Source organism: Hippopotamus amphibius, chromosome X (assembly GCF_030028045.1).
Source record: "Hippopotamus amphibius kiboko isolate mHipAmp2 chromosome X, mHipAmp2.hap2, whole genome shotgun sequence".
Taxonomy (NCBI): Eukaryota; Metazoa; Chordata; class Mammalia; order Artiodactyla; family Hippopotamidae; genus Hippopotamus; species Hippopotamus amphibius.
In genome coordinates, this window is record NC_080203.1 from 118,472,488 (window position 1) to 118,487,764 (window position 15,277).

Below are 15,277 nucleotides of genomic sequence, written 5' to 3' on the forward strand. Positions count from 1 at the left end.
TCTCTCTCTCTCTCTCTCTCTCTCTCGGCGCCTGCAGTGGGCAGTGGAGAGATGCCCTATGGGCCACCTAAGGCGCTCAGGGATAACAAGCACCCTCAGGCACTCGGGTGGGGCTAGAATAAAACCCTTTGGAACGCAGGCAGCAGGGAGGCTGCCGAGAAAAAAAAAAAAAAATGGAGAGGCCCAACTCTGAGACTTTCTGTTTACACCTGAGCCACCGGCATCCCTCTGCAACAGGCACCTCCAAGCCCGACTGAAACAACAGTGCACCACTGCTCACTCACTCCCAGGGGAAGGAGCCACTATTGTACCCTCTCCCTCCCCACACACCAATGCTTACAGATGAACAATAAAGGAAGCTCTGCTGGTCACAGAATTATACAAAAAAAACCAAGGCTAGTAGAAGGACACTTACAGCTGAGACTCTAAGGAAACAGAAATATTAGTATCAATTCTATTGAACTGGTCCATTCTGGGATCAGTTCTGGATTTTTTTTTCTTTTTTTTTTTTTCCTTTATAAATTACGATCTTAGTCCTAAGGGATCTACAAGTATTATAACATATTTTTTTAAATTCTATTTTTTATTCTATTTTTATTTTTTGCCTTTTTATATATTTCTATTTCTAGCTAAGTTTTTGGTAGTATGGACAATGTATCTCTCATACCTTCCTTTCATCCCTAACTTTTATACATTTCTATTCCTTTCTTTTTATTTGCATATTTCCAATCACACTACACTCTTCTGTTCCCCTTTCATCCATATTTTGTTTAATCTTAACATACTTATAAGTAACACTATCGATCTGCTCAGACTCCTTATTCTATTCTCCAGATGATGCACCGCCTTGGTATTTAATATTAGGTTTTTGTCTTTATCTTAGTTCTTAGTACAATTGTCTAATTTCATTCTGAGAATCTCCATTCTGTCTGGTGGTACTCTAGCTCTTTTCTATATTAGATCCTAGCTTACAAAAACTGCCCGGATTAGTGTTCGTATGTGTAAGGTGTTATTTGTTTGTTTGTTTGTTTTTGCTTTTGTTTCTGTTTTGTTCGGTTTTGGTTGTCAATTTCTGTAGGGTTTCTCTTTGAATATCTGAGAGCATACTGGGGTTCTTCTGTCAGGTCTTTCCAGAGCCTTATGTCCTAATGGATTCAGTAATTGTGTGTCTTATACATGTATGTGTTTCCTAGACTTATATTTGTTAAATCCAACACTCGGACATTAGTATGAGGCTTGGACAGTCTTCAATAAACACCTCTATCACCGGGACAAGCAACCCCAAAAGTTTGGACTACCATGAGGAAACAAAGAAACACCATGCAGGCAAAGGAGCAGGAAAAACACCCACAAGACCAAATAAATGAAGAGGAAACAGGAAAAATGCCTGAAAAAGAATTCAGAGTCATGATAGTAAAAATGATACAAAATCTCGACAACAAAATAGAGAAAGTACAAGAAACAGTACATAAGAACTCAGAAAAACAAACAGCAATGGATAACAAAATAACGGAAATTAAAAATACTCTAGATGCTATAACCAGCAGAATGACTGAGGCAGAAGAACGAATAAGTGAGTTGGAAGACAGAATGGGGGAAATAACTGCCACAGAGCAGGAAAAAGAAAAGAGAATAAAAAGAATAGAAGACAGTCTCAGAGACCTCAGTGATAACATCAAGCATACCAACATTCGAATTATAGGCATCCCAGAAGAAGAAGAAAACAAGAAAGGGTCTAAGAAAATATTTGAAGAGGTTATAGTAGAAAGCTTCCCCAACATGGGAAAGGAAATAATTAACCAAGTCCAAGAAGCACAGAGAGTCCCATACAGAATAAACCCAAGGAGAAATACACCAAGACACATATTAATCAAACTAACGTAAATTAAACACAAAGAAAAAATATTAAAAGCAGCAAGATAAAAGCAACAAATAACATATAAAGGAAAACCCATAAGGATAACAGCTGACCTTTCTGCAGAAACTCTGCAGGCCAGAAGGGAATGGCAGGATATACTGAAAGTCCTGAAAGAGAGAAACCTACAGCCAAGAATATTCTACCCAGCAAGAATCTCATTCAGATTTGAGGGAGAAATCAAAAGCTTTCCAGACAAGCAAAAGTTAAGAGAATTCAGCACCACCAAACCAGCCTTACAACAAGTGCTAAAGGAACTTCTCTAAGTAGGAAACACAAGAGAAGGAAAACACCTACAAAAACAAACCCAAAACAATTAAGAAAATGGTAATAGAAACACACATGTCAATAATCACCTTAAATGTAAATGGATTAAATGCTCCAACCAAAAGACACAGACTGGCTGAATGGATACAAAAACAAGACCCTTCTATATGCTGCCTACAAGAAATCCACTTCAGACCAAGGGATACATATAGACTGAAAGTAAAGGGATGGAAAAAGATATTCCATGCAAATGGAAGTCAAAAGAAAGCTGGAGCAGCAATACTCATATCAGACAAATTAGACTTGAAAGTAAAGACGATTAAAAGAGACAAGGAAGGACACTCCATAATGATCAAGGGATCCATCCAAGAAGAACAGATCACAATGGTAAATATCTATGCACCCAACATAGGAGCACCTCAATACATAAGGCAAATGCTAACAGCCATAAAAGGGGACATCGACAGTAACACAATAATAGTGGGAGACTTGAACACCCCACTTACATCAATGGACAGATCATCCAAACAGAAAATAAATAAAGACACACAAGCTTTAAATGACACATTAGACCATCTCAACTTAATTGATTTTATAGGACATTTCATCCAAAAACGGCAGAATACACTTTCTTCTCAAGTGCACAGGGAACATTCTCCAGGATAGATGACATCTTGGGTCACAAATCAAACCTCGGCAAATTCAAGAAAATTGAAATCATATCAAGCATCTTCTCAGACCACAACGCCATGAGACTAGATATCAATTACAGGGAAAAAACTGCAAAAAATACAATCACATGGAGGCTAAACGATTCACTATTAAACAACCAAGAAATCATTAAAGAAATCAAAGAGGAAATCAAAAAATATCTAGAAACAAATGACAATTTGTTTGACAATGAAAACACAACAACCCAAAACCTATGGGATGCAGCAAAAGCAGTTCTAAGAGGGAAGTTTATAGCAATACAGTCCTACCTTAAGAAACAACAAAAATATCAAATAAACAACCTAACCTTACACCTAAAACAATCAGAAAAAGAAGAACAAAGAAACCCCAAAGTGAGCAGAAGGAAAGAAATCATAAAGATCAGAGCAGAAATAAATGAAAAAGAAAGGAAGGAAGCAATAGCAAAAATTAATAAAACTAAAAGTTGGTTCTTTGAGAAGATAAACAAAATTGATAATCCATTAGCCAGACTCATCAAGAGAAAAAGGGAGAAGACACAAATCAACAGAATTAGAAATGAAAAAGGAGAAGTAACAACGGACACCTCAGGAATACAAAACATCCTGAGAGACTACTACAAGCAACTATATGCCAATAAATTGGATAACCTGGAAGAAATGGATAAATTCCTAGAAAAATACAATCTTCCAAGACTGAACCAGGAAGAAATAGAAACCATGAACAGACCAATCACAAGTACAGAAATTGAGGCAGTGATTAAAAATCTCCCAACACACAAAAGCCCAGGGCCAGGTGGATTCACGGGCGAATTCTATCAAACATTTAGAGAAGAGCTAACACCTCTCCTTCTCAAACTCTTCCAAAATATTGCAGAAGGAGGAACACTCCCAAACTCAGTCTACGAGGCCACCATCACGCTGATACCAAAACCAGGCAAAGATGTCACAAAAAAAGAAAACTACAGACCAATATCACTGATGAATATAGATGCAAAAATCCTCAACAAAATACGAGCTAACAGACTCCAACAGCACATTAAAAAAATCATACACCATGATCAAGTGGGGTTTATCCCTGGGATGCAAGGATTCTTCAATATACGCAAATCAATCAACGTGATACATCATATCAACAAATTGAAGGATAAAAACCATATGATCATCTCAATAGATGCAGAAAAAGCTTTTGACAAAGTTCAACATCCATTTATGATAAAAGCTCTCCAGAAAATGGGCATAGAAGGAAATTACCTCAACATAATAAAAGCCATATATGAGAAACCAAAAGCCAACATCGTTCTCAATGGGGAAAAACTGAAAGAATTCCCTCTAAGAACAGGAACAAGACAAGGGTGTCCACTCTCACCATTATTATTCAACATAGTTTTGGAAGTTTTAGCCACAGCAATCAGAGAAGAAAAAGAAATAAAAGGAATCCAAATTGGAAAAGAAGAAGGAAAATTGTCACTCTTTGCAGATGACATGATATTATATATAGAAAATCCTAAAGACTCTACCAGAAAACTGCTAGCACTAATTGATGAGTTTAGTGAAGTAGCAGGATACAAAATGAATGCACAGAAATCTCTTGCATTCCTATACACGAGCAACGGAAGAGCAGAAAGAGAAATTAAGGAAACTCTCCCATTCACCATTGCAACAAAAAGAATAAAATACCTAGGAATAAACCTGCCTAAGGAGGCAAAAGATCTGTATGCAGAAAACTTTAAGACACTGATGAAAGAAATCAAAGATGACACAAACAGATGGAGGGACATACCATGTTCCTGGATTGGAAGAATCAACATTGTGAAAATGACAGTACTACCCAAAGCAATTTACAGATTCAGTGCAATCCCGATCAAATGACCAATGGCATTTTTCACAGAACTAGAGCAAGAAATCTTACGATTTGTATGGAAACGCAAAAGATCCCGAATAGCCAACGCAATCTTGAGAAGGAAAAATGGAGTTGGTGGAATCAGGCTTCCTGACTTCAAACTATACTACAAGGCCATAGTGATCAAGACAGTATGGTACTGGCACAAAAATAGAAAGGAAGATCAATGGAATAGAATAGAGAACCCAGAGGTAAGCCCAAACACATATGGGCACCTTATCTTTGACAAAGGAGGCACGAATATACAATGGAAAAAAGACAGCCTCTTCAATAAGTGATGTTTGGAAAATTGGACAGCTACATGTCAAAGAATGAAATTAGAACACTTCCTAACACCATACACAAAAATAAACTCCAAATGGGTTAAAGACCTACATGTAAGGCCAGACACTATAAAACTCCTAGAGGAAAACATAGGCAGAACACTCTATGACATCCATCAAAGCAACATCCTTTTTGACCCACCTCCTAGAATCATGGAAATAAAATCAAGCATAAACAAATAGGACCTCATGAAACTTGAAAGCTTTTGCACAGTGAAAGAAACCATAAAGAAGACAAGAAGGCAACCCTCAGAATGGGAAAAAATAGTTGCCTACGAAACAACGGACAAAGGATTAACCTCCAAAATATACAAGCAGCTCATGCAGCTTAATACCAAAAAAGCAAATAACCCAATCCACAAATGGGCAGAAGACCTAAATAGACATTTCTCCAAAGAAGACATACAGATGGCCAACACACACATGAAAAGATGCTCAACATCACTCATCATCAGAGAAATGCAAGTCAAAGCCACAATGAGGTATCACCTCACTCCATTCAGAATGGCCATCATCACAAAATCTGGAAACAACAAATGTTGGAGAGGGTGTGGAGAAAAGGGAACTCTCCTGCACTGTTGGTGGGAATGTAAGTTGGTACAGCCACTATGGAAAACAGTTTGGAGGTTCCTTAAAAAACTAAAAATAGAACTACCATATGATCCAGTAATCCCACTCCTGGGCATATACCCAAAGAAAACCATAATCTGAAAAGAAACATGTACCATAATGTTTACTGCAGCACTATTTACAATAGCCAGGACATGGAAGCAACCTAAATGCCCATCAACAGATGAATGGATAAAGAAGATGTGGCATATATATACAATGGAATATTACTCAGCTATAAAAAGGAATGAGATGGAGGTATATTTAATGAGGTGGATAGATCCAGAGTCTGTCATACAGAGTGAAGTAAGTCAGAAAGAGAAAGACAAATATTGTATGTTAACTCATATATACAGAATCTAAAAATGGGACTGATGAACTCAGTGACAAGAACAAGGACGCAGATGCAGAGAATGGACTGGAGAACTCGAGGTTTGGGGGGGCGGGGGGTGAAAGGGAAGCTGAGATGAAGTGAGAGAGTAGCATAGACATATATATACTACCAACTGTAAAACAGATAGCCAGTGGGAAGTTGTTGTATAACAAAAGGAGTTCAACTCGAGGATGGAAGATGCCTTAGAGGAGTGGGACGGGGAGGGTGGGGGGGAGTCGAGGGAGGGAGGGAATATGGGGATATGTGTATAACAACAGATGATTGAACTTGGTGTACCCCAAAAAATATAATCAATAAATAAAATGAAAAAAAAATAAAAGAAAATAATATTATAAAAAAGGGGGCTGACTCAAAGTAAAGGAAATTTAATTCGTGGCAGGAAAACTTTTTGATGTCAGAAAGTTTAAAAAAAGAAAAGATAAAATCTTTGGCTTTTTAATAAATGGCCATTACAGGAACTATCCTACTTAGATCTCTTTTTTTAATATAAATTTATTTATTTATTGGCTGTGTTGGTTCTTCGTTACTGTGGACAGGCTTTCTCTAGTTGTGGCGAGCGGGGGGTACTCTTCATTGTGGTGTGCAGCCTTCTCAGTGCCGTGGCTTCCCTTGTTTCGGAGCTCCAGCTCTAGGAGCACAGGTTTCAGTAGTTTCAGCACATGGGGTCAGTAGTTGTGGCTCGTGGGCTCTAGAGTACAGAGTCAGTAGTTGTGGCACATGGGCTTAGTTGCTCCATGGCATGTGGGATCTTCCTGGACCAGGGATCAAACCTGTGTCCCCTGCATTGGCACGTGGGTTCTTAACCACTGTGCTACCAGGAAAGCTGTCCTACTTAGATCTTAAAAGTTACACAACTATCGTTCTCAAATCATCATATGGATAATATAATGCTTACACTTCTTTCTAGTGCAAAAGTAATTGACCCTATAAAAATTATTTGTTGTACATTCTCAAACAAAAGCATTTATGGAAAGGTTATAAATGGTTCAGAAATCCTAAGCAAATTAGAAGCTAATAATAAAAGCTATGGAGTTAATTACGAAATCTGGAAGGCCTTACTATTTCTCAGGTTTGCACTGCTGAGCCTGAGGGGCAGTCTATGAACAATAAATAGCCTTGCTAACATCACTGCTCATTTCTGGAACAAGAGGTGCCAAGTGGGAACAGTGAGCACACAAAAGGAAATAAGACCAAACAACAACGAGCCACAGCATTTGGTAGTATTTGGGGTAGTTTTCTTTGTCTCTGTAATTTTTTCCTGGTATAGAAATAATTTTTGTCCTATAGTTTCATATCATGGAAGAAGAAATTAGTTCAACACTTTCTTAGATAAGGCAAAAGATTTCAAAGAATCCATTTTTTTCCTTAGCATCCTAACCCTTATGCCTTAAATATTTAAAAGGTTTTCAATGATATAAAAAGACATCTCATTGACCCCTTCCTTCAAAACAGAATGGTGTTAAAATGTATTTTAGAAATAATGAGAACTAGGTATTAATGCTAAAAATGAGAGAAAATAAACTTCATTATAAATAGCAAAATACTTTTTCTATAAATAATATTTTTGAACATTTTTAATGATGTTACTCTACAACATGGTACATACAGTGATCTGTAAACCTCCAAGTGTAGACTGATATGGCAAAGCCATATAAAACTACAAGAAAGATAAGGTATGAAAAACAGCAGGATGTAGGTTAAAAATAGACAAGTAAACCATGAATTGAAAATAAACAGTAAAGCTACCAACTGTGATTCACCTCTGAGGTTTTTCCTCTGGGAAAGTCTGCTGTTTCATTCAAGTCAATATTTAAAATGAGAAGAAAAAAGGGATTTTGTTAGCCATAGATTTTATTTTATTTAAGAAATGTAAGGAGCTGATTTTTGAAAATAAATGTTATTTAAATGGAAGCTCCATTGAAACTGCAGTTTTTGTGATTTGTAAACATCTTCCCTAGCAACCTAATGCTTTTGCCTTAAACATTCAGAAGGTTTTCAATGATATTAAAGATATCTCATTGATGTCTTCAAAGTAGAATGAGAAATAAACTTTCTATAAATAAAATTTTTCTATATAGCAATTTGAACTATCAAGGCCAGAAACAGAAAAATGGTATTCTTGTTTAGCATTTGAAGAGAAACACCAAAGTACAAATAAATGTTTATATATGCCGCATTCCTAAGAATCACTTCCTCAAAATCCTTAAGAATCAGTCCACATTCAAAAGGAGATGAAGTATGACAAAGGACCATGATACAAGAGAAACAAGAAGGGCTTTGATATCACAACAAAAATAGATTAAACTTGTAATTTTCACACTAGTGAATAACTTCAGGCAAGTTACTTCATGTTTCATAAGTAAAACGGGGATAGTGATACCTACTTTGTGAGAATTCAATGAGTCGATAGGATACGTGTAAAGCATCCAGTTCAGTATGGAACTAAAGTAAAGATTTTTTTCCTATTCTTTCTTTTCCTTTCTCACCCTTCAAGTGACATAACATAAAAATTGCAATAAACTCTTCCTATTGCTGTGCATGCAAGTTCTCCCCAAAATGTAAAAAAACATTTAATGCCAAAAAAGTCAGATTTCTAAAATTAAGCCAGTTATTCAGCATCAAAATAACCACACTTAACTGACAGAATTTTTTATTTTTCAACTAAAGTATTATAGTATATTGTACACTAAAGGAATAAACTAAGGTTAAAGTTCCAATGCTTGGCAATATTCGATTGCAGTGACCATTTTAAGCCCTCTAAATTAAAAGTAACCTACCATGACAAGTCAAGATATCAAAAATTTTTGGTCAATATAATTTCTACGGAACTTTCATAATTAAGTACTTAAATTCTCAGTTCTTCAAAACAAAAATAAAAAACACAAGATACATTCTTACCTTATATAAAGAAAGCACAAAAACAGATTAGTTTTGGTCTAGAAATTAATATTAACTAAATTTAATCAGAGAAGAGGTAGGGAGTTAAATCATGATTGTACAAGTCACTAACAAGTTTTGTTAGTGTTTATTCTTTGAAATTATGTAAAGGGAAATAAGATGAATATATTCCTCATATGGCTTTGATGAAAAAGGTCAATGATTTACAGAACATTAATGCTTAGAAGAAAACTTCAAATTCTGCAGGTCTTACATCCTTATTCTAAAAAGGAAATAAAAACAGAGGTTAAGTTTCAAGATTATCCAGGGCCAGAGGCAGAGTTGAAACTCAACTCTCTCTTAGCCCTTTGCTCTTTTATACTATTTCACAATGCATTTTGGCAGGAATTCACAACAGTGGTCATGGAGAACACTGCTCTTTTGGCTTTTCTAGCGTTGATTAATGTGTTTTGCTTCCTGGGTAGTTTGCAGGAATCACTGAAATAAGAGGGCATGTGCAGTGTTGTCTTGTGCTCTTGCTGCTACCTAGAAAACATTTTTTCTTTGAAAGGAATAAAAGTATGACTTAAATACGCACCCACTAACAATTTCTAATAAAAGTCTGGGCTACTTGTCAGGAAAATAAACATTTCACCTGGCACAGTTACAGATAATATCTTATTACATTTAAATTGATTTTGGGACTTTTGAAATTCATATCAGCCAAGGAACAGTTAAGATATTCATACAATCCATGGCAGAGAAGGAAGCTAAGTCAAGTTCCCAAATATAGAAACAGCACTCACCATTTGCCTTTCCTCTTTTCCAGCACCTCTAAAAGACTGAGTCTATGCAAAGTGGAAGTTAATAGAAAAACTGTCCTGAACTGCAAACCATTTCACAGAAAAATTTCTCCAAACAGGAATTATCACTTACCTTTAACTCACAATCAACCCATGAATTCCAGTTTTCATTAATTCCAAGTAAAAACACTAAACGGTTGTTGGTAAGATCACATATATCCATTCCCTAATTTACCACACACTTTCAGTCTTACCCCTCCTAACCTGTCAGCAGCATTTGACCCTACTGACCACTTCCTTTTTTTCCCTAAAACTCTTTAATTCCATCTTAAACGTTCTCACCACATACACAAAAAAGGTAATTATGTGAGGTGATAGATTATATTAACTAATCTTATTGTGGTAATCATTTTGCAATATATACGTGTATCAAATCATCACGTTGTACACCTTCAACTTACACAATGTTTTATATATATATATATGACTTGTATCTCAATAAATTTGGAAATAAATACAATAATACTAAAATATCAATACTCCTCTCCCCTCACCACACACACACACCAAAAAACTCTTTACTCCCTTTGCTACCATGACACCACTCTCAACTAATTCTATCCTATGGAGTCTCTTCAGTCACTCAAAAAAATTTATTGAGCACCTACTATAGGCCAGGAACTCTTCTAGATAATTGTGAGAGCAGTGAACAAAGCAGATGAAAATCCCTGCTCTCTTGAAGCAAACATTATATGTAGAGTAGTCAGACAAAAACAATAACACATAAGTAAATTATAGAGTGTGCTAGAAGGGTTTAAGTGTTATGGAAAACAAACAGAGCAGGATAAGAGGAATCCATTCTAAAAATCTCCTTACACCACCATATTAATATATTCAGGATTTCAACTACCACCTATATTTTAACTATTCCCAAATCTCTATCCACCATATATCTTTCCTGAGCATCAATACTCTAAAGATCTTTTCACAATCTATCATGGCCAACACTCAACACTTGTCCTCCACCATATTTTGATAATGGCATCACCATCCACTGGGTCAGCCAAGTCAGATACCTCTTATTCACCCCAGATGTCTCCCCTTTCCTTAGTCTCTATATCTATCTCAACATTCTTCTATCCTCACTGCTGCATCTCTAAAGATCTCAGTAAATAGCAGTGGAGAGAATTAACTCTGTAGTCAGATACCTGAAATGAATCCTGACTCCACCATTTACTTCCTATTTGGTTTTGAACTTAACTTCTGCCTCTGTATGTGTTTTCCTATCTGTGAAATGAAGACAACTCTCCTAGGTTTGCTTTAAGTGAGTGTGGCTGGTAGCATCAGAATCACCAATAGTAGCAGCAGCATGGTTACAGTTGGCACTCCATACTGGCAGGTTCTATATCCATGGGTTCAACCAATGTCGAATCGAAAGGTTTGAAAAAAAATTCTAGTTCAAAAAAGCAAAATTTGAATTTGTTGCACAAGGGCAACTATTTACATAGCATTCACACTGTATCAGGTATTATAAGTAATCTACAGATGATTTAAAATATAAAGGAGGATATGCATAGATTACATGTAAGTACTAAGTCATTTTATATAAGGAACTTGAGAATCCTCAGATTTTGGTATCTGAGGGGGTCCTGGAACTAATCCCTGGGCAGGTAACAAGGGACAAATATTCCTAAAACAACCTCTTTACTGGTTTCCCTTCTTCCAGCCTTACTCTTCCACTAATTTTCGCAACACTATAGCCCAAGTAATCTTCAAAATTCAAAGCTCTGAACACAACAGTGACCCTAAACAGCTCCCCATTGCCTTCAGCATAAAGTCCAAATGCCTTAAAATGACAAAGAATTATTTTTCTCTTCTTTCCTTTTTAAAACTTAAGCTGTTAAAACATAATCATTATAGACAAGCCAGCCTGGAGCTGAACATTCCTGAGAAAAATCTTCAAAATATAAACTTCAGTTTCTTTTTTCAATTTAGTCTCAGCAGAAGATTTTAAAGTTATCACAAAGTTGTCTTTTTTTCCCTTCCATTTCATTTTTATGGTCAAAATGTTAAATGGCCTTTGATTTAATTATCACCATAGTATAACACAAAATAAACATTGTGAGAACCTTTGCAGCAATGGAAGCCAAACAGATGATTTAAATTATTTTCCTTCAGATTTTTTGTCACATTTTCTCTTCCTATGAAACACACACAAAACACCATTGACTGACTTCATGGATTACTATGTATGTGTGTGTACGCTCACATGTTTGTAGGTGAATTGGCATTTACTAAGGACATCTTATTAGATGATAAAAATAACGCCACCATAAAAAATTATATAAAACAATAAAATCTCAGAAACTATTATACAGTGTTCTAGAAGCCATTATATGATCTTATAAACAGCTATACCTGCCATTAAGAAGTAAAAACATTCTCTAATCATTCTATTTATTTATTTAACAAGTACTAGTGTAAAAAAAATCAAATATAAATATCAAGGCTGAGCTAATTTACAATTATAGGATAAGTGATAGTTATAAGAAGATATAATTAAAATCAAACATATTTTCTATAAGTTTCCTGATTACTGAGAAGCCTCCTGAAACAAGTATATTACACTACTTAAGGATAAGCCATATTTTAAATATATTTACTTACTGACCATTATACAGCTTGCAGAATTTACATGTTTAAACAGCAATTACCTTGTACAATTGATAAATGTGGTTTAAACAATTATAAGAATTTTAATGATATAAGAGAAATATGCTGTCCAATTAATCATCAAAAAGCTAATAATTACAGCTTAGTGTTCATATTTGGATTTAGTATTATCATGTTATATGTTATTAGTAATATATATAAATTTAGACAACATAGAATCAAGTAAAATTACCTTAACTTTTACCTTAGACATACAAATACTTTGACATAAAGTTTCATATTTTTAAAAAGTCAAAATATAATATAGTTGAACTTCAAACAACAAGAGGGTTAGGGGTGCCAACCCTGCACAGTCGAAAATTCACATGTAACTTTATAGTCAGCCCTCTATATCCACAGATTCGACCAATGGATGATTATGATCATGTAGTAATGTAGGGCGCATTTATTGAAAAAAATCTATATATAAGTGGACCCAGGCAGTTCAAACCCATGTTGTTCAAGGGTCACTGTGTGTATATGTGTATATACATGTATATGTATGTAAATCCTACTGACATTTATTCAAGAAAGAATTCTAGTAAAATTCTACATACCAGAGTTTCTTATAAGAGACAAAATGTTTTTTAAGATTTGCTTATTTAACCATTATAACACAGTACATGTCCCTTACAACAAATTTTCAAAAATGAAAGACCTTATTTAGTTTTTTTAAATAGTTGTAATTTATTATATGTTTAATCACATACACAATTTTAATCTAACTTTTTTGATTTTATATTATGAAAAATTTTATGTTATTTTATGTGTTCCACGACAAATGAAACTTAACTAAATTAGCAAAAACTGGACCAAAATTGTGCTTATAATATCCATATTGACTGTGCAACGTGAATAATAATAAAGAATGAGTAAAGGAAAGGTAATGAGACATGCAACGCATGCTATGAAAGTATGTCTAATTACCTATTTAAAGCAATAAATAGAATCCTGATGGTCACTTCCTTAAATACGAATAATGAATGAAAAGAATACAGAAAATCAGGAGACAAGGCAGTATTATAAATCTTGTTATGACAGCCAAAAATTATTTTGCTTATAAAGCAGCAAATATATTTTGAAACTGTCAGAGACTAATTATTAATTAGCTACTTGGATATAAAATTTTGCAAACAATTAGTATCTATTTGATGACATGCCTATATTGAGGTAAATCATAATTCGACATTTGTTACTTAATATTCCTCTATTAGATAAGTATCTAATCCTTTCACAAGAAAAAAACAAAATAATGTTATATTCAAACTGATATCTGAGGAGGATAACTTATGAAATATGTGAAAGATTTTACCTGTCCAACCAGGCAAGCAGACTCTTGGCTGCTCCAATCAGATCCACAACTGAAGTCAGAAAGTCATTTGGCAATTTTCGGCTGGTTCTCCCATCATAATGGCCACTCCTTCTCCTTCCTGTTATAAAATTCTGTAGATTTTTGGCAGATGCATTCAACTTGTGAGAAAGGGTTTTTAGATTTTCTGTTTCCAAGCCATAATTCTGAATATAAAAAGAGAGAGAACAAATATACTTAAAGTCAATATTTTATTCATTCATTAAAACATTTACTGAGTACTTTACCACATATACAGGCAACGGAACAAGTATTAAGAGTTACGCATAAATAAGATGGGATTCCTGGCCTAGCGGAACCCAGAGTCAAATGAGGATTTGGGGAAATGTCAGATAAACAAATTGCAATAAAATGTGTTAAGTACTAATATGAACATGGAAAGACGAGGGCATTATATCTTGGAACTATGCCACCCAAGACAGAAAGATTATAAGGACTCATAATGTTTCTTTTTTAACCCAAACCTGTTTGTTTACTTGTGAAATTCATTATTATCAACAATTATTTTAGAGTATCTATTCTATTCACATATGCATACTCATGAATGTAGGCACTAGGAGAAATTCTGCTTCCCCAAAATAAGCAAAGTACAACCCGACAATAAAATGAAATAGCGAAAAATAAATCATATACAATATAACTTTTCTTCTGTGTTCTCTTCATAATAAGTCACATAAGAAGTTTCTTTCATGATATGGTATACCAGGAAAACCTCTGCATCCTCAGGGGAATGAATACACTTTCTCCTTTTTATAATACAAATTATAAAACTAAACTTGTTTTTAATTTTGTCATGGTTGCATTAGCTCACAGTCAAATGTGAAGTACATATAAAGAAATCATAGATGGCTAATGAACACATGAAAAGATGCTCAACATCACTAATCATTAGAAAAATGCAAGTCAAAGCCACAAGGAGGTATCACCTCACACCGGTCAGAATGACCATCATCAAAAAATCTAGAAACAATAAATGCTGGAGAGGGTGTGGAGAAAAGAGAACCCTCCTGCACTGCTGGTGGGAATGTAAATTGGTACAGCCACTATGGAAAACAGTATGGAGGCTCCTCAAAAAACTAAAAATAGAGCTACCATATGACCCAGCAATCCCACTACTGGGCATATACCAAGAGAAAACCATAATCCCAAAAGAAACATGTACCACAATGTTCACTGCAGCACTACTTACAATAGCCAGGACATGGAAGCAACCTAAATGCCCATCAACAGATGAATGGATAAAGAAGATGTGGCATATATATACAATGGAGTATTACTCAGCTATAAAAAGGGATGAGATGGAGCTATATGTAATGAGGTGGATAGAACTACAATCTGTCATACAGAGTGAAGTAAGTCAGAAAGAGAAGGACAAATATTGTATGCTAACTCACATATACGGAATCTAAAAATGGT

General features: G+C 35.0%; 1 protein-coding gene across 4 annotated transcripts in view; it reads right to left on the reverse strand.

Annotated features, from left to right (window-relative positions):
• CNKSR2 (connector enhancer of kinase suppressor of Ras 2) overlaps positions 1 to 15,277 on the reverse strand; it is a 281,792-nt gene that overhangs the window by 199,916 nt on the left and 66,599 nt on the right. For all 4 annotated transcript variants that reach the window (XM_057719237.1, XM_057719236.1, XM_057719235.1 and 1 more), the window contains exon 3: positions 13,805 to 14,007. In XM_057719237.1, the coding sequence (XP_057575220.1) occupies positions 13,805 to 14,007 (203 nt within the window). The remainder of the gene's footprint in view (positions 1 to 13,804; positions 14,008 to 15,277) is intronic.